General features: G+C 57.4%; 1 protein-coding gene across 1 annotated transcript in view; it reads right to left on the bottom strand.

Moving 5' to 3' along the window:
- Positions 1–334: 334 nt before the first annotated feature.
- Positions 335–27,853, bottom strand: part of TOM1 (target of myb1 membrane trafficking protein) — a 44,842-nt gene continuing 17,323 nt past the window's right edge. The window contains exons 2-15 of the mRNA XM_024743461.1: positions 23,504–23,588; positions 20,413–20,491; positions 19,292–19,441; positions 18,865–18,999; positions 18,610–18,759; positions 15,940–16,056; positions 13,050–13,183; positions 11,357–11,390; positions 10,860–10,953; positions 10,002–10,122; positions 6,013–6,088; positions 2,175–2,234; positions 1,325–1,364; positions 335–1,245 (exon numbers count right to left, since the gene is read on the bottom strand). Coding sequence (XP_024599229.1) covers positions 1,091–1,245; positions 1,325–1,364; positions 2,175–2,234; positions 6,013–6,088; positions 10,002–10,122; positions 10,860–10,953; positions 11,357–11,390; positions 13,050–13,183; positions 15,940–16,056; positions 18,610–18,759; positions 18,865–18,999; positions 19,292–19,441; positions 20,413–20,491; positions 23,504–23,588 — 1,430 coding nt within the window. The 3' untranslated portion in view covers positions 335–1,090. The remainder of the gene's footprint in view (positions 1,246–1,324; positions 1,365–2,174; positions 2,235–6,012; positions 6,089–10,001; positions 10,123–10,859; positions 10,954–11,356; positions 11,391–13,049; positions 13,184–15,939; positions 16,057–18,609; positions 18,760–18,864; positions 19,000–19,291; positions 19,442–20,412; positions 20,492–23,503; positions 23,589–27,853) is intronic.

Here is a 27,853-nt window from a genome sequence, read left to right as displayed (position 1 = left end):
CGTATCCTCCCTGCAGGCCCACCACCCCTCCGTCTCTGTGACCACAGTGCTGCTGCTGCTGGGCAGGAGCTGGCCTGAGCGCGGACGGCAGCGTGAGGTGCTGAGGCTGCAGACGCGTCACTCGTGGAGAGCAACGGGGCCGCCTGGCAGGCAACGCGTGGCTGGAGCCTGTGCCGGTGTGAGCCGCGGCTGGGTGCCCAGGCCTGCTGCTGCACCTGCCCCGCCTGCAGATGCCCATCTCACGGGCGGCCCCCAGCCCAGCCCAGCCCAGCGGAGTCCCTGCCTCTGGTGAGGCCAAGAAGTCACCTCCTCCTGGAGACTGAACACTGCTAGCAGGATGCTTTTCTACCTTTAATTGGGGATACAAAAGGCACCTCTCCCAGGACAAGAGGATCAACCAACAGGTGCGGAGGCCCAGTGCCTGGTGGAGCCCTGCGTGGGAGGAACAGAGGAAGGCCGGAGGGCAAGGAAGTGGAGTTCGTGGGGGCCACAGGTGCCCCAGGCATCCCTGGAAGCCTCCCCTGGCGGCCTGGGCCTGGTGAGGGCTCCCCCCACCACGTGCAGCTTCATATCTGGACAGCGTGCGCTCAGCAGAGGCCACACGCCCTGTCCTCGACAGCTGGCCAAAGCCTTCGGGCTCCAAGGCAGGGCCTGCGGAATGGACCTGAGGCTGCGACAGAAACTGCTGCTGTCTCCAGCTCACGGCCAGGCCTCGACTGTCAGTGTGGGCTCGGAAGAGGGCTCCTCTGGGCATGGGTCCAGGGAGGGGTAAGGGGGACTCACGCTGGGGCAACCAAGCAGCCGGCCTTGTCTGTCCCGGGGCCTCCGGGTTCTCAGCAAAGTCGCAGTGGTCAGTTGGGGTGGGAGGGGAGGCAGGGTGTCCAGGGTTCCGAAGTGCAACTGACCTGTTCCCCCAATTCATCCGGCTGCCCCCCACACCCCCAGGCAGCGCGGTCCCAACCTCAAGGGGGAGAGAAGGGCATACGTAACAAGCCCCCCCAAAGCAGCCGTAACGCTGAAGGAGAGACAGGTCCCCGCGCGGGGTGTGGGAGCAGCGGGGGCTCGGGCTGCAGGGTGCCAGACCCCACACTCATAAGGCAAACAGCACGTCGTCATCCTTCTCCTGGGTCTTCTTTCGAGGGGCACTGCCAGGCGGGGGACCCGGGGGCCCCTCGGCGGAGGGGCTGGAGACGTTGGGCAAACGGTCGGCCACTTTGGCTCGTTCTTCCAGGAACTTGTCAAATTCTGGAGGAACGAGAGGGAGGCTGAGGGTGGGCTCAGAGGCTGGAGCGGGGCAGGGGTGGGCAGGGCCAAGGTCTACTACCTTCACTGGTGACGCCCTTGGGTTCCTCCGCATGGTTCCCCTGAGAAAGCAGAAGGTGAGGTTAGCTGCGGGCACTGCGGAGCGGGCTGGGGCACAGGCTGACCCCGAGGGGTCCAGACTTCGGCCCCACCCCTTCCTGAGCCCCAGGCCTTGGCCCGAGCCACTGGACTTCTCTGAGTCTCGCTTTTCTGCTTGGTGGCACTCACAGGGTTGTCGGGAAGCTATAACAGAGGAGTACTTGCAGAGGGCCAGGCGCAGGGTAGGGTGCCCGGTGGGCCCCTGACAATCGCTAGTCCCTTCCTTCCAGTGTCTAGAGGGGTGGGCAGACTCGCCCCATGGTGGAAAGGCTGACACCCAAGCCTGAGGCCACACGTGCTCACGCTGGGGGCTGGGGAGCGGATAAGCCTTCACCCACCAGATGAAACGGATGGACCTTCTCCTGACCTCGGGCAGAAACATGGTCTTGGCCACTTGCAGAAGGCGGCCTCTGGGCCTGGAAGTGCCCAGGCACTTGATCCTTGGTGCCAAGAATTGGGGTGGGGGCTCTGGAGACTGCCGCCCCCCACCGTGGGCGTGGCACCCCTCGCAGCTGTCTATCAGCCTCCCGACCCGCACGAGGGGGCTGCCGAGCTCAGTGCTCCCATGGTCCCGGCTGCCCTCGGCCCACCTGTCCTGCCCACAGTGGGACCTCGATCGGCAGCAGGCTCGGGGGAGGGAAGGCCCCAGAGGCTGCGAGGGGTGCAGGGCCGGGCCCTCCTCTAAAGGGACCGCCCCCCCCCGCCCCCCCGTCACCTCCTCATGAGAAAACAGGAGCCCCGGGTCAGGTGGGCGAGGAGGGGGCTGGACTTACCACGTCCGTGGACAGCCACTGCTCGATGTCTTCCATAAGGCAGGCCTGGGTGACGGGGATCTGGAGGGAAGGGCAGCGGGTGAGGGCAGTGCGCCTCGCCAGTCTGGGGCCCACCGGCCGCGGCCTGGGGCAGTTGCCCACCCCTGGGACTCCTCCCTCATGCGATGGGGCCAGTCGGACCTGCCCTGCGTCCCCGTCCCCGGCAGTCCCTCCAGGATGGCTCCTGCCCAGCTGCCTGGGACCCCAAGTTCTGCCCGCTGTGCCAGGCTGTGGACAAGGGGGAGGCGGGGCCAGCAGGCTGAGCAGGGGATGGGGAAGGGCTCCTGACAGCTGGAGCAGGGCCACGAGGAGAGAACGGACCCCCGGCTCCTACGGGCCAAGGGTGCGGGCTTGGTGCGCAGGCCCAGGGCCGGGACCAAGCACAGGTGCTCAGGGGCATCTGACACAAGAATATTCACAGCCCAGGGAGCGGCCAGCCAGCAAGGCTGAGGCAGGGGGCACGACTGCAGGCCGTCCCCCTACACCTCCGCAGACTCAGCGTTCGTGGTGGAAGGGGGCAGAGGTGGGCCGGGACAGAGGGAGGGGTCGAGACCACCAGACGAGGCCAGGCCGGTGCATCCCGAGGGGCTGCGGCTATGCACGGGGACATGGCACTGTGGCTCCACCACACAGGCTCCTGCACAGAGGCGGGGGGCTGAGGGCTGGACTGGGGCAGGGCTGGGGCCCGGGGGCTTCCCACGCGAAATGCGTCTACAGCGGGAGAATCCAGCTGGAGGTTAGGGGCACAGACTCTGGGATCAGAGAGACCAGACGCTGGCCGGACCCCTGCGACTCGGCGCAGGTTACTCAGCTTCTCTGCCCCTCACTTCGCTCATCGTTAGAGAGGGTGACAGTACCTACCGTCCAGGCCCAGATCGCTGTGAGGAGTAAACGAGACGAGGGAGCTAAAGAGCTCAGCACAGCGCCCGGCACAGCGTAGGCGCTCGGGGAAACGCGCTTACCACTGAGCGACTTTGGGAAACAGAGGGAGAGCGAGTCTTTCTCCAACCAAAGCCAGGTCAGTCCCCAAGCCCCGTCCTCAGCACCGAGGGCCCCAGGGGGCAGCAGGAGCACTCAGAGAAGAGGCAGGAGCTGACTTCCCAGCAGCGGCAGCAGTGACTTCTCCGGGCTGCCCGCCTCAGCCCCCTCTGCAGGCACTCGGCCCAAGCCCAGGAGAGCCCCGGTCGCCTCCTGGCTGCCACAGGGGCTGCCCGGGCCTTGCTTCCAAGGCAGCACCGAGGGGCCATGGAAGCGAGAGCAGAGGGAGCCGGACCGTGCTGGGTGGGCACCGGTAGGCCCTTGGCTGCCCACCCTGCTCTCCACTGGTTCTGGGGGGCCCCCCGCCTGCGAGTGTGCCCGGCCCCTCCTCTCCGTGCCTGGTCTCACCATCCAGTCACTGAGGCTCTTCTCACTGCCGCCTCCCATCTGGGTGAGAGAGGGTCATGCTGAGGGTGGCGGGAAGGCCAGGGCCAGGGCCACCGGTGTGCTGGGGGCCTCCTCCAGCAGGGGCCTGCTACCGCCTCAGGAGCCTCTGTGCGCGCATGTGCGTGCACGCGTGCCCATGCTTGTGCTGGGCTGGTGGGCGGTAAAAGGGGACAGCAAGCAGCAGAGGGCGTCTCCCTGTGGGGACTCCGGAGTCCTGGACGGGCAGGGCAAAGCTTCTCCCCTACTCTTCACCCCAAGGGTCCCTGTGGGTGGGGAGCTGAGCAATCCTGGGATGGTGGAGTAGGCAGCCATTAGCCCCTCACTGGTTCTCAGGGGATTCTGATGGGCACCCAGGGTTAGGAGCACTGCTCTACCCGGTCCCTTCATGTTTACTGACGGGCAAAGAGGAGATCCGTAGGGCCCCAGAGCAGACCGACGGTGGAGGAAGCCTCGGGTCCTGGCTCCCAGCCCATCACCCTGTGACTGCCTTCCCCGCCTGGACAGACCCAGCCCGGGGCCTGTCACATGCCATCCAGCATCCCTACCTCCCAGGCCTCACTAACCCCGGGGGGCAGCCACTGGCTGCCCACAGAGTCGGCACTTGATTCCATTCTGTACATTGCTGCCTGGGATCATGTTCTGACAACCGAGAGGGAGAAAGCCTTACCCCCCAGCCAGACGTAAGCACCTCGGAGCAGATGTTCATGACCTGGTTTTAAGGAAGTCACACCCTGATTTGGGTGGAAGTCACTTAAATCTCCCAAGTTGTCAGAGATGAACGAGCAGAACTTAGCCAGCGCCTGCTTTTCTGCAGGCAGTGGTGTGTGCGTGTTTCTGCCCCGTGGCCGCCTGCCAGGTGGGGCAGCAGTCAGGAGACCTGCATCTAGTGCTCCTCATGCCCTTGTTGCCGTGTGCCCCTGGGCAAGTGACACCCGTCCTGGGCTGCAACGGTCAGCACAGCCGGGCTACTCGGTCAGCCTCCGCCCATGGGAGGTCAGGTGGCGTGGGAGGGAAGGGCTTCCTGAGTGTCCTGATTCATATGGAGTCCTGGAGCCAGAATGATGGCCCCTGGGAAAGGAAGGCTGAGCAGCAGGGGAGCACCTCTGCTCTTTAGAGCTCCACAGGCCGTCTGGGGTTCTCGTTACCAGCACTGGCTTCCAAGCTGGACAGACCAACAGCTGTGAGATCATGGGCAAATGACCTCAATTCTAAGCCGTGGTGTTCTCCTCTGTGAGTGGGAAAAACCACACTGCAGTGATGGAAAGGTTAAAAGCTTCACTGCGTGCCGGGCACTGGGCTAAGGATGTGACATCTGTGGTCTCACTTAACCCCCCTCTGTAATGAACCCCTCATCTGTAAAAGGGGATACCTTAAGGGTTTGTGTGATGACTCATTCAGTAAGCTGGGGTTGCAGAGTGCTTAGCACAGGGCACAGGCTCAACAAATGACTGCTTACAAAGAAAAATGGTGGGAGGCTCTGAGACCGGGGCGTGAATGCGCTCTGCGAGGCAGCAGGTCCACAACGCACAGGAGGCATCTGAGTCCTTGCTGGTCCCACCTCCACAGTGTTCCAGGTCTTGCCCTGTCTGACTTGGGAATGACTCCCGGGATGCTGGGGACGTCTCTGGGGAGTCGCTGGGGATCCCTCCTGCACCCCCTGCCCCGCACCCCACTCCAGAAGACTGGGCAGCTTCCACGGCCTCCTGACCGCTCTCCCAGCTTCCAGGCTGGGTCCTTCTAAAACGGAAGCCAGATAAACGTTCCCCTCTGCTCAAGACTGCTCAGGGCTCCCACCTCACGTGGCATAAACCCAGTCCTCCCAGTTGCCCCTCGGGCTCCAAGCACCCAGTCCCACCTCGGCCTCTGAAGCCCTACGCTGTCACCAACCCTCTCCTCTGCCACGCTGTTCACTGCCCCTGCATCTCCAGCTCCCAGGTCCTGCACTTTCTAACGACCTCCCAAGGAGCTACTCGGCCCACTTACTGGGACAGAGATTCTCTCTTCCCTACAGGCACCCAGAAACAAATTCAAAGGTGCGAGAACTGTACTTGGAGCCCTTGCGAGGGGGAGGGGTCGCCCACAGCGCCTGCTCGGGCATGTGGCTGCCACTCCACACAGCCCAGAAGTTAAATGCAACAAAAATGGCACCCTTGGGTGCCGCCCTGTGGTCTTAGGGTCTGTTCTCCCGTCCAACTCTGTCCACACTCCTGCAGATAACAGGTCTCTGGAGGGGCAGTGAGGCCGAATACTGACTCAGCTCCCATCTGCCCTCTCAGGCTGCCTATTATAAACCACCGTGGGCATCGCTGGGCAAGCATCCCCTGGCCCTCCTTCTGGACAGGCCCCAGGGTGGCGGCAGGGCCCCTCTGCTTACCGCTCCGGTGCTCTGTTGCCGGGCATCCAGGGCTCCAGCCAGGCCATCTGTTGCTTGAGGGGCTTCGTATTTTACCCTGAAACACAGAGGCCACCGTGGCCATTACGTGCCACCCTTGCCTTACCAGGTATGCCAGCTGACGTGAGGACAGAGGCGGCTGAGTGGGGATGAGCTGGATTCACAACCTGTGTGGACTTGGGACGTGCCTGGGCACGGGCGGCTCAGACCTCAGGAAGTGTGCCAACTCTGCAGGCCTGCCTGAGGATGGTAGGAGGGGTCTCATTTCCTGCCTTTGGGAACTGGGATCAGACGTGTGACCTGCATGACAGGCAGAGCAAGGCTGGAGAGGGGAGGGAAGGTGTTGGGGGCCAAAGACCAAGACCACCAACCTCCTGTGACCAGATCTGGATGAGAAATAGCGTCACTGACCCCACAGCCATAGAGAATTTGCATCTAGACCCTTTTCCGAGCTGCTCCCATTGCATAATTTCAGAAATCACGGTTCTGTGCAAGGCTGCATTTGAAGGGGGATCCCATTCTGCAGCTGAAAACAAACGTGCAGACTGCAGGAGAGGATTCTGAATGTCCTCTGGGGGAGGCCGGCCGGCAGGTACTGGGAGGAAATCGGAGCTGATACCACAGCTTCCGGGCAGAGGAGGACAGGGAAGGAGGTGCCTGCGGTGTCTGAGGTGAGGTTGCAGGGGAGCGAGAGAATAAACCAGGAGTGGGAGGAAAACCTGTGCTAACGAGGGGGCTGGGTGTCTCTCTGACTGCTACAGAGGGGACGTCCAGGGGAGGCTTTGGGGACTCAGCCCCGGCACTGGGAAAGAGCAGGTATCCTCGCCCTCAGCTGCTGGCGGAGAGGAGGTGAGACCGGGTCAGTCACTGAGGCACAGATGAGGGCACGGAATTCTAGCCTCAACGGGAAAGCCGGTACGGATAGAGATGAGGGCTCTTCTTCCAGGTGGGGCGGGTTGGTGAGCATCTCACCCTCTGCTGGAGCCAGGGCTGGTCCAGCTCGAGGCTTCAGGAGCTGAGACCATAGCACGTGTGACTCTCGTAACGCCAACCTGCCCTCCTGGGGACTGGGTAGACTGGCACTTAAACAGGCCTCTTGAGTAAAAGCCCCAAATTCTCAGGCAGCCTCTCTGAAGAGCAGCCATCCGCTACTCCCACAGGACCTGGAGGCAGCCGGGAGAGCACGCTCATCAGCGAGCTCACCGCCCCCCAACCCCCAACGACTGGCGCCCATGCAAGTGGGCTGCGGCCAAGCCGAAGGCCGGGCGGCGGGCGGGGCGCCCAGCCCTTCTGGAGGGCAGCTTAGCACCCCTGGCTAACTGGGGCAACAAGAGCTGGCGAGGAGGAGGAGATGCCGAAGGCTGAGCAGCGCATCCTGACCCGGGGAGGCCCGCTGACGCTGGCGTGGAAGTGGCCGTGCACCTAAGATACAGTGGGTGCGCTGTGGGGAAAGGCAGGGATGAGGCATGTCCAGCCCCAGGAATGTACAGAAAACGACGATGCCCTTCATTCAAAAGAACCATGTGCTCCTTCCTAATTACTCCCCACCACCTTGGCTTTTCCGTCTCTCTCCTGCTCTCATACAGCCCCCAAGGCCAAATCCTGGCCATCCCTGGGGGCCGTGCCTGCAGCGGTGGGGCCCACACGATGCACATGGGACTGCCAGCCCTGTGCCCGACACAGGAGGGAGGAGGGCCACCCCTCAGGTGGTCTCGGTGAGGCTGGGGGGCAGGGGCTGGACCTGGGGCCACTTGGGGTGACACTTGTCAGTGCCTGAAGGAGACACAGCGGCACTGGGGAGCAAGTGAGCATGGAAGACGTTGAGAAAGAGAGCACCCTTGGGCTCCCCTGGTGGCGCAGCAGTTAAGAGTCCCCCTGCCAATCAGGGGACACAGGTTCGAGCCCTGGTCCGGGAAGATCCCACATGCCACAGAGCGACTAAGCCCGCGAGCCACAACTACTGAGCCTGAGTGCCACAACTACTGAAGGCCACGCACCTAGAGCCCGTGCTCCGCACCAAGAGAAACCACCGCAATGAGAAGCCTGGGCACCGCAACGAACCCCGCTCGCCACTTAGCCTGCATGCAGCAACAAAGACCCAACGCAGCCAAAAATAAAAATAAATAAATTTATTAAAAAAAAAAGAGAGCACCCTTGCTTCTGGCCAAACCTGGCTAAGACGACCCTAACTCTGCTCACCCAGATGTCCCCATGGCTCTACTTGGCATCCTGAGTGGAAGAGCCTGGTCAGCTGGTGAGGCCGTGATTGTGCCAGCTGTGGTCGGCACAGGCCAGAGGGAGGCATGGGGCAGACACTCGGTGGGCAGAAGAGGTCTTGGAGGGTTCAAGAGCCCCAGGGTACAGGGCAAGGTGGGCAGTCCAAAGGCCAGCCAGGTGACCAGGACAAGAAGACCCAGCTGATGCATCAGAGAGGGACGGCCAGGGAGGCTGGCAAAGCAAAGAGGAGGCTCGGGCACACTCCCATCCCGCAGGGCGCTTTCTGCTGGGGTGGAAACCCCTCCCCAGGGAGGGCCTGCAGGAGGACCCATGACCTGAGACGGTACGTGCTGCCCTCGCAGTACGTCTTCCCTGGCCCTGGCGTCTCACATTCTCCCCTGTCTCTGACCCTTTGCACGTACTGTTCCATGGCCTGAAGTGGCCGCCTTGACCTCCCCACTGCGTGGTCCAGTCCTGAGTGCCCTCTGCAGGGCTGCACGCACCTCCTCCAAGTCCACAGTGCTGGGTACGCCCCTCCAGGACGGCACGCGGCACTGCACAGCAGCGGTCCACATGCAGGTCACTCCCCCCGTGAGACTGCGGGCCCCAGGGGGCAAGCTCGGGGTGTGCTTTTCTCTGTTCTTCAGGACCCCGCTCCCCAGAGGAGTGACGGTGCAGCAGCAAACCTCAGCCGGGTTGGGGCTCTCAGGTAGGCTGCCCTCCAGGCTGCAAGTCCCACCAGACTCACTAGCCTGCAGCAACACAGCAGCCTCAGTGTGCCCCTAACTCCAAGGTGACCGTGAGCCACTGGTCCTGGAGCACCTGGGCTTGGGAGTACAGGCTCTGCCCCAGCCTAGAGGTGCGGCTCACAGCGCAGGGCTGGTTAGGCTAGTGGGCAGGGCTGCGAGCAGCCTGTCAGGTTCCACCTGGATTGGCCAGGGTGGAGAGGGGATCCCTGGGCCCTCTGGAGGCCCATCAACAGTCCCCCAAAACACCAGAATGACCACTAGGGAGCTCGGGAGTCCGCTGGGAAGGTCCCTTAATCCAGAGCTTTCCTTGGCTGTACATCCTGGTTGCCCTGGGGCTATAAGCAAAGGGCTGACAACAACCTCAAGCAAACTACTTCCAGCCTGTACGGAGCCGGTCCCGGGAAGCTGGCCCTGGTGGACGCTCGGCCGCCTGCCTCGGCTGCTGAAAGCATCTCCCTGATGGAGATGGACAGTCCCAGAGAAGGACAGAAGCCCAGCTCCAGTGCAGAGCAGGCAGACTTGGGTGGGGTAGCAGGACTTCTCTGGCTGGCTACGGAACAGCAGAAATGACTGGACCAGCCCCCGAGGGCTTGGTACACAGCCTACAGTGCAGTGGAGAGCAGGGCTGGGCTGGAGGCACTGTGCTTTGGAACCAGACGGCCCTGGGTTCCCAACCTAGTGCCTCCAAACGTTAGCTGCCTGACCTGGGGCAAATGACCCCAGCGTCTCGGTTTCCTCATCTGAGCGGATCATGTAGGATCCTGGCACCTAGCTGGTCATCAACCTACGGGCATCCCTCCCCCCATCCATCGCTGCCTGTAGGGCACAGGGTTCCCCGGGCCTCGCAGGATTGGCTCGGGGGAAAGAACTCTGCTATCCTGAGGGGGTGCAGGCAGGGGCTGGTGTGCCCACCAACAAACTGGGCTTAGGGACCTGGAGAGAGGCCCTCCCCTGATAGGGGGCGACCCAAACTGCAGGGGCCCAGGGCGGGGCCCGGCCACTCACTCTTTGCGTTGGTCAGCCAGCGAGCTGCCCCGTGTCAGCGCAAACATGTCAAACTCATCTTCCAGGCGGCCAGAGGTCTCCAGAGACTGCAGGCCAGCCCTCACGCTGCTGGAGCCCAGGTCTGTGGGGACAAAGAGGCCACGTGAAGGGTCTGCCTGGCTGTCCTTGGACACTGAGCCGTGGCTGAGCTGCTCCCTGCCAGGCCCAGGTCGGTTCTAGAGAAGCAGCGTGGCCTGGAGTGGTGGTGGGGTCGGGGTGCGTACGGATGGAGCAGGCCACCTGCTGGCTGAGGGGCCAGGGGCAAGTCACTTCCTCTCTCTCAATTACTTCCAAGGGCTTGGCGTGAAGCAGGCAGCCAATAACGCTAATCATGGTGACACGGTGGCAATGGCTAACGCTTACCAGGAGTGCACTCTGGGCCTGGCCCTGGTCTAAGCCCGCTCTGTGCAGAAGCTTATCCAGGCCTCACGATGACCTGTGAGCAGGGCCCATTCCTGCCCCTGTTACAGAGGAGGAAAAGGGCCCAGGATGTCCAAGTGACGTGCCCAGGTTCACCAGATGATTCAGGCCAGGGGGAATCCACGGTGTTGATGGGAAATCACACAACAGTGGGATTTCTGAGATCTGAGGGGGCTCAGGAGTTGTGAGACTGCAAGGGAGGGTCCCCTGTGTTTTGTCCTGGCTGCTCAGCCTTGCAGGAAGATTCAGCACTGGACCCTGGCGAGGAGGGGTCTGGGCCGAGATTCTGCTCTTGGCACTCCAGCTGCAACTGTGTAATGGGACGGCACCGCCAGAGCTGCAGGGCTGTCCGCAGTATGTAAGGTACCCTCAGCCCAGAAACCCGCACGCTGCACTTACTCATTCCCGCCAGCTGGGACGAGAGGCTGCTGGTGGCTGCAGGGTCAGGGCCCATGTCGATCAGGTCAGCGGCCACCTCGGCCTCGCTTGGGGCCTGGGGGCAGGGGAGAGGCCACCGTCACCCTCCCAACCTGACCTGCAGCCTCATTCCCTTCTGTGCTGAAGCACTGGCGCCTTCATTCTTTGCCTGAGGATCTGTCACCAGCAATACCCCCCCACCCACACACACCCCGTCCCTGCAGCAGTGATTGGGAGTCAGGGAGTCTTTCTCCCTCCCCTTGGCCTGTCTAGCTCAGCTGGAGGCCTGGGAGGCTCAGAAGACCCTGGGGCATCAGCTGGGGGCAGAACATTATCTACCCTAATGGCACAATGACATAAAAACTGAGAAGGGGCCCTGTTGGAGATTCTGGCTGAGAAGGCACATCCCAACCAGGATACCTGGGGAGGGAAGTGGGCCCAGCCCTCCTTCCCATTATCACGGAGAAGCAGCCTCTTACCTTGGCGGTCTGGCCTGTTCGGAAGCGTTCAAACCTACGAGACAGAAAAGACCTGAGTCAAAGAGAAGGACTGGGTGGCCCCTTAGCACAGCCAGGCCAGAGCTTTTCCCACTGCAGGTCTCAAAACCAACAGAGTGGGTCACAGACAGGGTGATGACACGGCCTGGTTTACCCGGACAGATCCAGTTTATGCCTGCTGCCCCAGGGAAGTATTAGCAGGGCCTGTTTTTCACTTGCAAGTGTCCCGATTAGATTATCAATTATCTGGTCACCTTAGTCACCATTAGCATTAAATAAACAACAGGAATAGACTAAAGCAGAAAAGGAAACGGGGGTGCATGCACACAGCAAAGGTAAGTACTGTTTTTTGGAACTTGTTCGGTAACATACATTTGCATTTGCGTGTGTGCGTGTGTGTCTCTAAAGCGGTGTAAGGAAGACACACCTCTTACACTGCTTTATGGAGCCACTTAAAACCGCCCTAGACAGGTCAAGGGGCTGGTGGGCAGACTGAGGACTTCGGTCTGAGATCTGTTCCTGACCTGACCCTGTCCCTCACTGTCCCTCACTGTGTGACCTTGGGTAAATCACCTCACTTCTGAACTTCAGTCTCCTGTCTATTAATAAGCGGGTGACAGTGGAACCTGCCTCCCAGGTGTGAGGATCAAGCGAACCACCCAACAAACGTAAGGTCTGATGAATAGGTGTCAGAGGGGTCCCAGTCACCCCCTAGATCGGGGCCCTTGGGCCACCTCACGGCCCGCACTGCAAATGGCAGGGGCTCCTAGTCCCACCAGGTCAGCGAGCAGGAGAGGCCTGGCAGCCGTGGCCTGCCACGGCCCCGCCCCCCTCACCTGATTCAGAATCACTCAGCAAGTGTTTGCTGATGGATTAAAAACACGAAATGAACCAGGGGCTGGAGGCGGCTGGCATAAGTGGTACCCTGTGCCAGACAGCCTGACCCCCGAGTGCTTTACAGGCATAACCGCACGGGCCCTCAGTTATCTACAAGGAACCATGAGCTCCGCTTTACAGATTCAGAGGAAGCGTGGGGGACATCAGTTCTGCAGGCCCAGCACCTCTCCCTGCCTTTGTAACTGCAGCTAGGTGCTCCTCGGGAGCTGCTCCCCCCCTTTCCTGTGATCCCGGCGGGACTGTGGTCAAGGGGGCCTGTTCCCTCCCACACCTGCATCCCACAAGGACGCTGAGCTAATCAGTTTCTCGTGGGGAGCTGACTCTTGGACAGAATGGTACAAGGTGGGCAAGCGTTTGGAACCCATGTATTCATGATGACACCCTGGGGTCATGGTCCAGGAGTTTCTGCCCCGGAGCCCCTGAACTGCCCTGGCATCTGTCCTTCCTGCCCCACTGGGAGGCCTGACTTTTAATCTTCTTTGGATTCTGAAAGCTATCCATTCAATAAAGGCTGTTCTCCTAATGACTTCTTTTTCTGCTTAAGTTAGAAAGCTTAAGCTGTGATCCTGGATGCAGGGACGCAGGCGGCAGGAAAGGAGGTGTGGGGTGAAGGGCGGGCGCTCCTGCCTACGCTGGACGAAGACAGCTGAGGGCATGTGTGCTGGGCGGCTGACCTGGTGTTTGAGAGGGACATGAGAAGTCAGAGGGTGTGAACAGGGGAGAAGGGAAGGAAGAAGGTGGGGCGGCTAGCCCGAGGTGGGGCACACAGCGGGGCTACCGTTCGTGGCGCAGGAAGACGTTGTTGAGGTTGTCGTTGACGATGAGTAGCTCCTCCGTCAGCTGCTCATTGGCGACACGGGGGATGAGCTCCAGGACCCGCTGCTGCATGGCTCGGCATGTCCGGTTGAGCTCCTGCCAGGGGAGGAAGTGAGACAACCACGGCTGCTGGACCCGGAGCGAGGCCGTCTCTACCGGACACCCGGCCCTGGGCGCACCTTGGAGGCGGAGAGGTTTCCAGACTGGACTTCAGGTTGCACAGAACAGCTTTTGGGGTTCTACGGACAAGCACTGGCGTCTCATTTCTAAGTGTTTAGCACACAGGAGACGACCAACATGGGGGCTGTGCTGTGGGTTTAACCTGGCTGTGCGGCCCTCAGGGTGAAGCTCCTGCCCTCACCTCTGCATCGTGGAAAAATCAAGACTGTGAGGTGGCTGGCGGAACACCTGCCACTTCTCTGGGTGCACTGAGGTTTTTTGTGACCAAAGCATAAAAAATAAACTGGATGATCCAACTATTATCCCAACTCTGAATGTCTGCCTCATTACTCTTTTTTTTTTTTTTTTTTTTTTTTTTTTGCGGTACGCGGGCCTCTCCTGCTGCAGAGCACAGCCTCCGGATGCGCAGGCTCACGGGCATGGCCCACGGGCCCAGCCGCTCCGCGGCATGTGGGATCTTCACGGACCGGGGCACGAACCCGTGTCCCCTGCATCGGCAGGCGGACTCTCAACCACTGCGCCACCAGGGAAGCCCTCTAATTTCTTTTTTAATGCTTTTTATTTTGGAATAATTTTAAATTTACAGAAAAGTTGCCAAGATAAGACAGCCCAGGGGTTCTTCACCCAGCCTCTCCTTAGTTTGGCATTTGTCAAAACTATGACATTAATGTGGGTACAATGCTGTTAACTAACTACAGACTTTATTCAGGTTTTACCAGTTTTTCCACTAACGTCCTTTTTTTCTGTTCCCACATTGCATTTAGTCACCACGTCGCCAACTGACTTTTAATCAGTTAGTGTTATGTATTTAAACTTGTTTGGGAAAAAGAAAAAAAAATAGAAGCCGAAGCATTTACAGGCTTTTCATTTGTAGGACTGAGTGCTTCCGTCCTCAGGTGCCTGCCATCAGGTGGACAGGGGCCCGGGTCACGGTCCTGAGGTCCCAACAGATGGTCGGGCACTGCTGACTGTGGCCATGCGCCAGCACTTTTCTCCTGGCACCATGAAGACCACTGATTTTGGTTCTTTTCAGACCCTGCTGCCCTCGCCTCCCCCCAGGCCAGACCCTCTCCCGGGATTTCCTCTCTTGCCTGAGCTGGGGCAGGGCAGGCCCAGGGGACTTCCAACATCCTGCGGGCCTCCCCTCTCCTCCCCCCATGACCAAGCACACCGCAGCTTTGTCCCTACTTCCTTTCCTGCCCCTCTTAAGAGCAGAAGAGCAGCTGGTGGAGCCAGGGTCCTGGGTTCATACCCCAGCTCTGCTGCTGACCAGCCCTGTGACCCTGGGGGCATCCCATGACCTCCCTTTGCCTCAGTTTGCTGACCTGGGATGTGAGGATAACAAGAGTACCTACCTCATGGGGGGGAGGGGGAGAATTAAGTGAGTGAATGTATATCACGTGTCCACATCAGAGCCTGGCACACAGGACATGCTCAGTGTGCATCAGCTGTCCCCGTGTCACCCCTGCCTTCCAGCCAGCCTTCTGAGTCCCCACAATCGCTCCTACCCGCAAGGCCTTGGCTTGGGACACCCAAAATTAACTGTGCTACAGCAATCCTGCCGCTTCCCAACTCACTCAAGCTTCTGTCATTTATTCTTTTTTTAAAAAAAAAAAATTTTATTTTTGGCTGTGTTGGGTCTTCGTTGCTGCACGAGGGCTTTCTCTAGTTGCGGCGAGCGGGGCCTTCTCTTGTTGTGGAGCACAGGCTCTAAAGCACGCGGGCTTCAGTAGTTGTGGCACTTGGGCTCTAGAGCACAGGCTCAGTAGTTGTGGCGCACAGGCCTAGCTGCTCCGCGGCATGTGGGATCTTCCTGGACCAGGGATTGAACCCGTGTCCCCTTCATTGGCAGGCAGACTCCTATCCACTGCGCCACCAGGGAAGCCCTGTCATTTATTCTTCACATTCGTGTGTTCACTCAACTGTGAGACTCTGACTTCACTCCCCTCAACCCTGCCCCCTGCTCCCACCATAAGGTGAGGACACCGGAGCAAGAACACTGTGTCAGCTTGGTCGGGCCCAGGGACAGAGAGATGAGCACAACCCAGCCTCGCCCTCCAGGAATGTGAGGCCCAGCAGGAATGACACAAAATGAGGTGATCATGCCAAGCCCTCTGTCCCCTCACAGGTTCAGGTTGACTCCTGGGCCTCGGGGGTCCCTAGCTTTCTTGGCGTGTCTAGGACTGACCTCTGTGGGGAGGGTGCCTTTCCCCACACACAACCCCCTCACTCAAGTGGGGCCCCAGCTGGGGGTGGCACCCTGGGGATATCACGTGACATACGGGAGCCCCAGCCTGCAGATCCCAGCTCAGGCCTGCCTGCTAAGTTTCATATTCTGAAAGGTGGACACCTCACCTTCCAGCTTTTCCTCAAGACCACTGATGGGGAGCTATTTGGAACCAGGCACAGGGAGGGTGTTTTACATGCAAAGCCTTATTTAATACTCAGGTCAAACTTGTACCACAAAAGCAAACTTACCGATGAGGAAACTGAGACAAGAGGGGCTATTCTGTTCAAACCACCAAGTGGTAGAGCCCCGAGTTCCTATCTGATGGAGCCCAAAGTCCCTGGCTTTATCATCTCCCATTGTGACCAAGGGGCTCAGAGTCCGCCATGGAAAGCACCATGGCGGTGGCGGGGCCGGGAGGCTGAACCGGGCGACTGCTGCTCACCTGTAGCAGCTCCAGGTCTGCCGGCTCCGCCTGGGTGGGCACAAGCTCCGTCAGCATCTCCGACATCACCCTCACGTTCCCACTCACCATCTCCAGCTCACTGCGCAGCTTCCCGATCTGGAACACACGGTTGGCTCCGCTGAGAGAGGCCGGGGTCTGGAGCCTCTGCCACTCCTGGGACACAGCCTGACACTACCAGCCTGACCTGCTGGCACCCTCTCTAGGCTCCCGGGCCACAGCCCTGCGCCAAGAGGCCCATGGTAGGCTTGCCCTCACCCCCGCTGACCCCCTTACAAAGATGTTAGCAACTGTTACAAGGCGCCCAGTGCAGGGAGAGGCCAGGAGGAAAGAAGCTGAGGGCGGAGGCGGCCCTGAGTGTGGCTGGAGGGCTCTGGCATCTCCTGGGTGCTTGGCGCCTAACAAGGCCCTGGAGGGTGGGTTCCCCTGAGGGGAGAGGAGGGAGGCCTCCCTCCTAGGAGGACCCGGTTCTGTCTTGCTCCTGGCCCGCTTTGGTGCCCTAGACTCTTCCAAGGATGAGACCCAGTGCCGCCCCCCACCCTGAGTATGAAGCTGAGACTGAGCACTCGTTAAAGGGACGTGAGCAGGTTTTCGACGATCAGAGGGGTCCCAGTCTTGGCTTGGGGAACAGCTGTAAATCGAGTCGCACAGTCTCTGCACTCAGGTGTGGCGTCTCATGTGGTGGGCTCTGCGGGGCGTTTCCTGTCCTCATGGACAACGTGGACACTGTGAATGTCCAGGAAGGGACCAGTGTGGACGTTCCCAAACCTGATCTGGTTGATGAACCCTTTGATCGTGGGCTACCTCACGGGTCTAGGATTGAGCAGCCTACATTTTGGGAAATGCTGGTGCATTCTCAGTTGGCTGAACCAGCTGATTTCAGAATCAGTGTCACCATATAAATACACGGCGCCTGCCTGTGAGGGCAGCTACCATTTTGATCACCTCTAAGGCCCAAGCACTTAATGTGTGTTGCCACTTAACCTTGACCATAGTCTCATGAGGAAGGTATCACTGTCCAACCCTTACAGATGAAGAAGTGGGAGTGCAGACACAGGCCCACTACGGTTTGCCAGCAGCTTCCAGACCCGTAAAACGTTTGGTACATTTGGCCTGTTTAACAAACGCTCCTGGCAGAAGCAAGGGAAAAACAACTGATCACAAACCCAGCGTGTCCAGGTCAGATGGGACCTAATTACAAGGAGTCTGGGAGTTACATCAGTGCTCCTGAAAGCCTTAACGTGTCCCAGGAGACAGAAGGGGACTCTGAAATTAAACAGACTGCTTGGTCTTGTTTAGCGAGAACCTTCTTCCACTGGACATCATCAGAGTCTTAATCCACACAGGTGCCAGACTTCAGGCAAATTGGTTAAAATTATAACCAGGTTAGATCAGTTTTGGATCACGGGGTGACTTTACCACTTTTATGCACTTTTAATTATTGGGCCTGTTAGGAAAACTTTTCTAGTAATGTTATTTGTAACTCTGGGGGTTGATTTCTTAACTTGCTATAAGTACAGAGGTTTCTCTTTGAATAGGTTTGGGTATGAAAGGCTGTTGGTAAGTTTATTTGTTTGTTAAGACCAAACGATACCGTAGAAGTTTGTAAAACACCTCAAAAATGGGCACCCCCAGTGTGCAGGCCTCGAGCAACCCCGTCATCCACGACTAAAATGACCGCGCACCCAGGAAAGCCGGTCATGGCTGTGGACGTCCCTCGTAGGGCGGCAGCTAAGGCCGCCACAAACTGCTCGGCGCCAATGTGCAGGGCGCTGGCCTCACTGGCAGGAGGGAGGGGCTGAGGGACAGGCGGCCGGGTCTGAGGAAGGCAGTCTTGCAAAGCTACTCATGGGGCCCCAGAAAACGAGGCCTAGGCCCGGCCTCCAGGATCTTACACTACGCCTCAAACCTTCTTCTTGGGGCTTGGTGGGAAGCATCATGGTGCAAGGCAAGGGTTTAAATTTTTTTCTATACAGATGTTTTAGAAGCGTTTTTATTTTTTATTTTATTATTTTTTATTTTTTTAATTTTTTTGCGGTACGCGGGCCTCTCACTGTTGTGGCCTCTCCCGCTGCAGAGCACAGGCTGCGGACGCGCAGGCTCAGCGGCCATGGCTCACGGGCCCAGCCGCTCCACGGCATGTGGGATCTTCCCGGAACGGGACACGAACCCGTGTCCCCTGCATCAGCAGGCGGACTCTCAACCACTGCGCCACCAGGGAAGCCCTAGAAGCGTTTTTAGCAAGAACCTCTGTCCAAATGAAATCTTACGTGAGACCCTGAGCAAACCCCAGCAAGGAAGTGGAGCTGCTGCGGCCGAAGGGCTGCTTGCTGGGTGCTTCCTCTCCCTGGAGCTGCCCGCAGGGCTCCACAGAGGGCACAGTTTGGAGAAGGGCCCAGGTGCAGGACAGAGCCTGCCTGGAGTCAGATTTGCGCTTGAATCCCAGCTCCGTCTCTGCTGAACTATGGGCTCTGGGCAAGTGAACTGATCTCTCTGAGCCTCATCTCCCAACAGGAAGGATGACACATGCCCTGTGGGGCTGCCCTGAGGACTAGGCAGAGTAATTTCCACACTGACAGGGGCCTGCCCTGACTTGTGGGGAGGGGGAGGCCCACGTCCTGACCTGTGTGGCTACGGCCCAGGCTTGTTTACCTGCTCAGCAGTTGGCGTTATGGGTGTGTCGCTGGGGAGTAGGGCCAAGGTGGGCAGCGGGGTGGTGTGCTGGCCGGAGTCCCCTTGATGACTGGTATCAGTGCCCACAGAAGAATTCTGTCCTGACGGTGTCTCTGAGTTGAACACGGTCTAGAAGGCAACAAGCTGAATCCGTGAGGCTGGCAGGTCGGGGCCACCAGGAAGCAGCACCCGCTCTGGGGGTGACTCCCGCCACCCCTGCCCGCCGCTCCTCACCCTCTGGGGCGTGTGGATGGGGGACAGCATGTCCAGGTCGGTCATGGGGAACTCCAGGCCCTTCCTCCGCAAGTCCTCGTAGACAGCGACCACACCTGTCAAGTCGGGGGAGCTGCGGAACGCGTCAGCCCAGGACTGAGAGGGGACAAGGGGACACGGCCGGTAACCATTGCTCGCCGGCTCCCCTGTGAGCCTGCCTGCCAGCCCCCAGGGAGCAGAAATTCCCTCCTGGACTCGCTGGTCCTTTGGTGGCATCACCTGGACAGCCCGCTCCACAGCAAGGCCCTCAGCCAACAAGGCTACCCCCGACCCCCCGGCTTAGAGGTCCCGTCAGCAGAGGAGCAAGACGGACCCAAGAGAACAGACGAGAGAGTAGCAGTGGCGGGGGCACCTTCCTCCCGGCCCGCCCCCGGCCGCCCGCGCTCACCTGGATGAGGGTGAGCACCTTGTCGTGCACGATGGTGGGCGGGTTGTTCTTGGGCAGGATGGTCCTCACCAGCACGCCCTCCACGAAGTCCTGGCTGGCCACCAGCACGTGGAAGCGGTGCCCGCAGTTCTTGACGCAGGTTTCCAAGACCTGGAGGCCGTGCGGTGCCCGTGAGCACCCAGCAGAGGAGCGGGAGCGCCCGGGTCCCCACCCTCACACCCCACCCATGTCCCACTGGGGAGGCCCAGCAGAGGATGCAGCTCCCTGAAATGAGACCCAGAACACAGAGGAGCGGGGATCACACCAGATTTGGCAGCTGGTTGGCTGGGGTGGGGAGGGGGACTTGGGCGGGCAGAGGGCCGCGCGCTGGCTGGAGGCCCCTGGCTGAGTGGCTCTGGTGCCCACAGAACCCTGTCCCGAGGCCGTCTCTGAGATGAACACAGTCTAGAGGGGAGGTGGCTCTCCAGGTGTAAACCAGAGGACTTTCAATCAAATGGTGACTTCGCGGCCTGCGACAAAGGCGCCCAACTCCCCTCCCCGCTCCTGTCCCCGCTCCTGTCTCTCTATTCCCGGGCAGGAGCTGCCTCTGATCTTCAGTTGAGCAGACGGATCCAGATGTAAGCGCTGCCACGGGGGAGGCGGAGACAGAGTGCTCGCGCCCCCACCCCCCAGCCAAGCCCACCCTGACTGCCAGGCTGCCAACTCCTGCCTGCCCCGCCCTGCTGTGAGCAAGGACTGTCCTCAGCCTCTGGCCTTTGCTTTATGTTCATTTTTCAGGGCCAATTAGGCCAAGTGCCAAGTGAAACCCAACTTGGGTACCGCCCCCCAGAGGCCTGGGTGCACTGAGCTTCTGTGTCACCGGCAGGTCCTCTGCCCACGCGTCCCATGACGGGCCCTTGAGGGATGTGGGCCTCAGTGTGTCTGCTCCCCGCATCGGTAGGTTAGAGGGAACTTTTCCAAATAGCCTCTCTTGCCACTCCTCGTTGGCCAGCCGTGTAGACAGGACAGTGCCTTGAAGGCTGACCACAGCCCTTGAAAGAGTAGCCCCAGGGTGGCTGGGAGCCCTGCTGGGCCCCCAGGGGACTGTGGTCCCGCCGTGGATGGAGGGACGGGGCACTCACCGTGAGAGCCAACATCACCTCGTGGAAGTTCTTATTCCCCACGATTCTCTTCTTCACTGCTCGGAAGGCATCTTTGGGGCTGGGAAGAAGGACAAGAGGAAGGACGGGCTGAGGCACGGAACCTCCTTATCCCACAGAGGAGGCTGCGCGCCTCAGATCGGGAGGCACTGGAAGACGGGAACGGCTCTTACTTACCCGTCTCCCTCGGTCCCACCCTGTTTTGTGTGCCCAGGTTCTAATCATATCAGAATCTTCCTGTCCCACCAAAATCCTCAGTAGATGACGACTGCTTGGCAGGGATTCTCAGTGTGCAGTCAGTCTCTGGACACCCTGCACTAGAATCCCTTAGTGGGGAGGTGTGAGTGCTTGTTAAACATGCGGAACCCCAGACCTGACCCTAGACCCCCTGAAGCAAGCTCTCAGGGAATCCGCATGCCCACCGTGCCCCTGGGGCTTTATTGCAGTAGTGAAGGTTAAGCACCCATAAGCTGCAGGCACAGAGTTCTTGTGCCCCATCCTGGCCAGCTCCTTTACTCACCCCTGTTTCCACCCAGGCCTTATCAGGCACCAGATGTGCCCACACCAGGCTGGGTGCTGGGACGCACTGGTGAATAAGACCCTTCGGCCTTGCTTCAGGGATCACATGTTCCAGGGAGACCCACATAAGGGAGGGAAGCAAGCAGTGGTGGGTGCCGGAGGTCAGGGAAGTCTTCTCCCAGGAGGTGGCGCCACAGCTGAGCGTGAAGGATGGGATGCAGCCAGCTGCGGGGCGCAGGGCACGCGGTTCGTGGAGGCAGGAGCCTGGACCAGGGCCAGGGCAGGTGGGCAGGGAGGAGATGAAAGGAGGCCGCCGAGCGTTGGGGGAAGGCGGAGGGAGGGGCTGGGGAGGCCGCGTGGTCACGCGGGGAAGCCGGCGGCAGCCTGTTCTCCCCGCCCCATCGGTAACTCCACTGACGCCCCAGGCCTGCCGCCTGCACCCTTGCCGCTCAGCCCTGTACAGGGGAAACCCACGTTGCCCGGACTGTCCTAGCCTAGGAGTCTTCGTGGCCCCCCCAACTTCCACATCTACCGGGTAGAAGCCCAGCTAAAATCCGCTTCGCCCATGGCGCTTTCCCAGTCCTCTATCTCCTGGGTGCACTGACCCCAGGACTGCCTGGCTAGAGGATGCTCCCTAGAGGCCAGGAGTGGCGTCCTCCTCTGACACTTTGCCTCCCCAGAGCCCAGCACGCTATAGGAGCTCAAGCAACACTTCTTAGGCTGGGGAGGGCCTGTCCTGCTGTCTGCTGGGCATCTGTCAGACTGTCAGTGCCAAATCCATCAAGGGCAAGTCGACAGACCCGGGAACCCTGACATGACATGGGCCCCCCGACAGGAATGAAGGCGGCAGGCAAGGCTTTCTGGAAGAGACCTGCGTGGGGGTGGCTGTGACGGAGATGACACGAGGGGTGAAGGGCCACGGCCCCTGACGGGGTGGGACCCTGCCCCTGAAGTGTGAGGGTGCTTTTCAACCCAATGCCCTGGGGCAGCCCCTCGCCCTCCGGGCTCCATCTCAGGAGAAGGTAGCTTCTGTTCCTGGCTTGGCCACTCCCCTGTGGTCACGTCAGCTCTCTAAAGGGACTTGTTTCCACTCCTTACAGAGTGACCCAGAAGTTCTGGCCTGTGTGCCACTACTGTGGGCCTACCGTGTGTCTAGTACTCTGCCAGGAGCACAGCACAAAGTGGGTGGCACGGAGGCCACACACAACCCAAGGCGGGAGTGGACAAGAGACTAAAGCTTAGATGACAAGCTCCGTGAGGTCAAGGGTCACATCTGCCTTGCTCACTGCTGGGTCCCCTGGGCCTCGTGCAGAGCCTGGAACCCAGGAGGTGCTCAACAATAGCACCTGAACAAGTCTGACTCCAGTTCTGCCGACGTTTACAAGGGAGATGGAGACTTGCTTCTCCAAGGACACAGCCCCGACATTCAAGAAGAGGCTCCGTGAGGTTTTCTGCCTCAGTCTTCTCTCTTGGTGGCCCTGCTGCCCGCCCACCACTCTCACCCCCGACACTTATGAGTCCAGATGCAGGGGGGCATGTCCCCTCCCAGCGCCTCGGCAAGCCCATGGCACACGGCTGGGGAGCTGGAAGGTTCTGGCAGCCCCTGTGCAGTCCTAATTGGCCTTGACCACGTGCTGCAGACTCCCACAGCCTCCTCAGGCTCTGAGCTGGGTGCTCCCCGTCTGCTCCCTCCACACACAAAGCACCACGTGGTGAGAGGAACCCTCGCAGGGCAAATGGACCATCCCAGTGAAAGATGGGGAGAGAACTGAGACCTGCTCCAACTGCTGAGCCTGTTTTTCTGGAACAGAGGCCTCATCTGGTGCTTCTTGCTGGCTGTGGTCATCACACCCCTCCCAACCCTTCCCTGGTTTCTCCTGAGAAGGACAGTGATCCTGCATCCATCCCCTCTCTGCTCCCCTGAGGGACTTGGGTGGATTGCTGGAAGGATCGAAGAGCTCTGTCTCTGAGACAAAGACCCAGGGAGGTAAAGTGATTTGCCCAAGGTCACACCGCTGGTCAGTGATGTCGGTCAGAGCCCAGGAGCCAGGACCACGGTGCTTGCCCCACACCACGTCTCTGGCGGGGCTGCCTGACCCCAAGCAGGATGCCGGGACCCGAGCACCAGAAATGCTCGGCCAAGGCTAACCTTGACCTGTCTCTCGGTTCCACTGCACGTTTACTCCCCTCCCTGTGACCACAACCCTCCCTGCTGGCCTCAGAGCTTAAGGAAACGAAAGTCCGTTCTTGCTCACTGGGGAAGCTACGGGTCCCTGCTGCACAGTCTAGCCCGCGGCATGCAGATGGGGCTTGGGGCTTCCTCCTAATTCTACGAGCTGCCAGCTCGCCTTGTCCTAGGAAGATGCCGTCCAGGTGACGTCCTAGGAAGGGCCAGTCGACTGCACTGCTGCTGCTGGGTGGGCCGCACACCCCATATCTCTGGGCTTCTCATCCATTTGATGAGACAGTCAGACTAGATCGTGGTTCCGAAACGTTTAAGGCGCGCTGTTGTGGCCGCCCTGCCGGCGTCCCGCCTCTCCCCGGGGGTCCTCACCCTTCCTCGGTCTCATTGATGATGTCGCAGATCTCCATGTTGAGTGCCCAGTTCTCGCTCTGCAGGGAGCCATCTGTAGCTTTCTCTGAGGACAAGAAACCACAGGTCACACCGGTGTGTGGGGTTCCCAGATGGACAAATTCAGCGGGAGCGGGGAGGACAATGGATGCTTTCTGGGCACCCGAGATGGGCCAGGCACCATATAAACAGTGTCACCTTCATCGCCCCATTTCGTCACTTAATTGTTAGAGTAGCCATGCGAGGCCGGGGAGGGAGCCATGGCTGAGTCCACCAGATGGGTGAGCGGGACGGGGACTCAGGGGGCCTGGCCTCAGAGTGCTTGTTTTTGACACGACAATATAGATACAGGGTTTTGTTTTAGATTTTTGTAAATAAATATTCCCTCTTGACCCTTTTATTATCTTTTGACTTGGAAACCATTCACATGGTTCAAAATGGTTAAAAAGCTCCAAAGAGGCATCGAATGGAGAGTAAATCTACCGGCCTCCCCTGCCCCCAGCTCCCTCTTCCTGGAGGCCCCCAGTTTCCTCTCAAATCTCCCAGAGATATTCTTTACCTCCAAAGCCAAGCACACAGGGTTTTAAATCCCGACTCTGTTACCAACAGGAGGCCTGGCCGTGGTCTTCCTCTACAAGCTAGCTTGTCTGTAGATGGGTAGAAGCGCCCCGGGGTGTCTGATGATGCAAACCAGGCATATGCATGGTACTTGGTGCAAAACAGGTACTCAGTGGGTGGTGGGTCTTTTTTATTTTTTTTCAATTGAGGTGAAAGTCACACAACGTAAAATTAACCGTTTTAAAGTGAACAGTTCAGTGGCATTTAGTCCATTCACAATGCTGTGCAACCATCCTGTCTCTGGTTCTTGGGGTCAGGTCTCCAGGCCAGGAGCCACTACGAGACTCTGCAGGCCTGTCGAGGCCACAGTCGGTGGCCCTTTGCTGTAAAATCTGCTCAGTGTTGGGACCCGGCTGCCTTTCGTGTGCTCTAGTGTGAGAGGAGGTGGGCGAACAGTGAACACGGGAACAGAACATACTATAGGACGTTCAAAAACGTTCTTTAAAATCAAAGTGCTGGGGCTTCCCTGGTGGTGCAGTGGTTAAGAATCCGTCTGCCAATGCAGGGGACACGGGTTCGAGCCCTGGCCCGGGAAGATCCCACATGCCACGGAGCAACTAAGCCTGTGCGCCACAACTATTGAGCCTGTGCTCCACAGCCCGCAAGCCACAACTCCTGAAGCCTAGGCGCCTTGTTGCTCTGCAACAAGAGAAGCCACTGCAATGAGAAGCCCGTGCACTGCAACGAAGAGCAGTCCCCGCTCATGCAACTAGAGAAAGCCCGGCCACAGCAACAAGGACCCAACGTAGCCAAAAAAAAAATCAAAAAACAAAAATCGAAGTGCTGTCCTTGTGTTCACATCACCCACTTTCCCTGCCCTCTCCATCTTGTAGATTCCATCCTCATGCAGACCTGACTTTAAAATGAGTTCCATTGGACACAAGATGGCGTACTAGGAGGACACAGAATCCGTGTCTTCTTCCAACTAGGGCACTTACCAGGCACTGGTGGGGGACCACAGACACCTAAGGGGATGGGAGGAACCCCCAGTGACCGGCTTGCGGGATCTTGGTTCCCAGGCCGGAGGTTGGGCCCGAGCTCCTGTGGTGGGAGCTCCGAGTCCAAACCGCTGGACTAACAGAGAACCTCAGACCCCAGGGAATATCAATCGGAGTGAGGCGTCCCAGAGGTCCTCATCTCAGCACCAAGACCCGGCTGTATCTAACTGCCTGCAAACTCCAGTGCTGGACGTCTCAGCCCAAACAACCAGTAAGACAGGAATACAGCACCACCCATCAAAATCAAAAAAAATGAAACGACAAAAAAATTTTTACAGATGAAGGAGCAAGGTAAAAACCTACAAGACCAAATAAATGAAGATGAAATATGCAACCTACCTGAAAAAGAATTCACAATAATGACAGTCATAAGATGATCCAAAATCTCAGAAACAGAATGGAGAAAATACAAGAAACGTTTAACAAGGATCTAGAAGAACTAAAGAGCAAACAAACAGTGATGGACACCACAATTACTGAAATTAAAAATACTCTAGAAGGAATCAATGACAGAATAACTGAGACAGAAGAACGGATAAGTGAGCTGGAAGGTAAAATGGTGGAAATAACTGCCAGGGAGCAGAATAAAGAAAAAAGAATGAAAAGAACTGAGGACAGTCTCAGAGACCTCGGGGACAACATTAAACACACCAACATTCAAATTATAGGGGTCCCAGAAGAAGAAGAGAAAAAGAAAGGGTCTGAGAAAGTATTTGAAGAGATTATAGTCGAAAACTTCCCTAACATGGGAAAGGAAATGGTCAATCAAACCCAGGAAGCGCAGAGAGCCCCATACAGGATAAATCCATGGAGAAACACACCAAGACCCACATTAATCAAACTATCAAAAATTAAAAACAAAGAAAAAAATATTAAAAGCATCAAGGGAAAAACAACAAATAACATACAAGGGAATCCCCATAAGGTTAACAGCTGATCTTTCAGCAGAAACTCTGCAAGCCAGAAGGGAGTGGCAGGACATACTTAAAGTGATGAAAGGGAAAACCTACAACCAAGATTACTCTACCCAGCAAGGATCTCATTCAGATTCGACAGAGAAATTAAAACCTTTACAGACAAGTGAAAGCTAAGAGAATTCAGCACCACCAAACCAGCTCTACAACAAATGCTAAAGGAACTTCTCTAGGCAGGAAACACAGAGAAGGAAAAGACCTATAAAGACAAACCCAAAACAATTAAGAAAATGGTAATAGGAACATACCTATCGACAATTACCTCAAACGTAAATGGATTAAATGCTCCAATCAAAACACACAGACTGGCTGAATGGATACAAAACAAGATCCATATATATGCTGTCTACAAGAGACCCACTTCAGAACTAGAGACACATACAGACTGAGAGTGAGGGGATGGAAAAAGATATTCCATGCAAATGTAAATCAAAAGAAAGCCGGAGTAGCAATTCTCATATCAGACAAAATAGACTTTAAAATAAAGACTATTACAAGAGACAAAGAAGGACACTACATAATGATCAAGGGATCGATCGAAGAAGAAGATATAACAATTGTAAATATTTATGCACCCGACATAGGAGCACCTCAATACATAAGGCAAATACTAACAGCCATAAAAGGGGAAATCAACAGGAACACAATAATAGTAGGGGACTTTAACACCCCACTTTCACCAATGGACAGCTCATCCAAAATGAAAATAAATAAGGAAACACAAGCTTTAAATGATACATTAAACAAGACGGACTTAACTGATATTTATAGGACTTTCCATGCAAAACAACAGAATACACTTTCTTCTCAAGTGCTCATGGAACAGTCTCCAGGATAGAGCATACCTTGGGTCACAAATCAAGCCTTGGTAAATTTAAAAAACTGAAATCGTATCAAGTACCTTTTCTGACCACAATGCTATGAGACTAGATATCAATTACAGGAAGAAAACTGTAAAAAATACGAACACATGGAGGCTAAATAATATGCTACTAAACAGCCAATAGATCACTGAAGAAATCAAAGAGGAAATCAAAAAATACTTAGAAACAAATGGCAATGAAAACATGACGACCTAAAACCTATGGGATGCAGCAAAATCAGTTCTAAGAGAGACATTTACAGCACTACAGTTCTACCTCAAGAAACAACTCAAATAAACAACCTAACCTTACACCTAGAGCAATTAGAGAAAGAAGAACAAAAAAACCCCAAAGTTAGCAGAAGGAAAGAAATCATAAAGATCAGAGCAGAAATAAATGAAAAAGAAATGAAGGAAACAATAGCAAAGATCAATAAAACTAAAAGCTGGTTCTTTGAGAAAATACACAAAATTGATAAACCATTGGCCAGACTCATCAAGAAAAAAAAGTAAGACTCAAATCAATAGAATTAGAAATGAAAAAGGAGAAGTAACAACTGACACTGAAGAAATACAAAGGATCATGAGAGATTACTACAAGCAACCATATGCCAATAAAATGGACAACCTGCAAGAAATGAACACATTCTTAGAAAAGCACAACCTTCCGAGACTGAACCAGGAAGAAATAGAAAATATAAACAGACCAAGCACAAGCACTGAAATTGAAACTGTGATTAAAAATCTTCCAACAAACAAAAGCCCAGGACCAGATGGCTTCACAGGTGAATTCTATCAAACATTTATTAAAGAGCTAACATTTGAGAAGAGCTTCGTTCTCAAACTCTTCCAAAATATAGCAGAGAAGGAACACTCCCAA

This window comes from Neophocaena asiaeorientalis, unplaced genomic scaffold (genome assembly GCF_003031525.2).
Source record: "Neophocaena asiaeorientalis asiaeorientalis breed wild unplaced genomic scaffold, Neophocaena_asiaeorientalis_V1.1 scaffold332, whole genome shotgun sequence".
In the NCBI taxonomy this organism is placed as follows: Eukaryota; Metazoa; Chordata; class Mammalia; order Artiodactyla; family Phocoenidae; genus Neophocaena; species Neophocaena asiaeorientalis.
The sequence above is the reverse complement of the archived record's forward strand: the minus strand, read 5'-3'. Positions and strand labels throughout refer to the sequence as shown.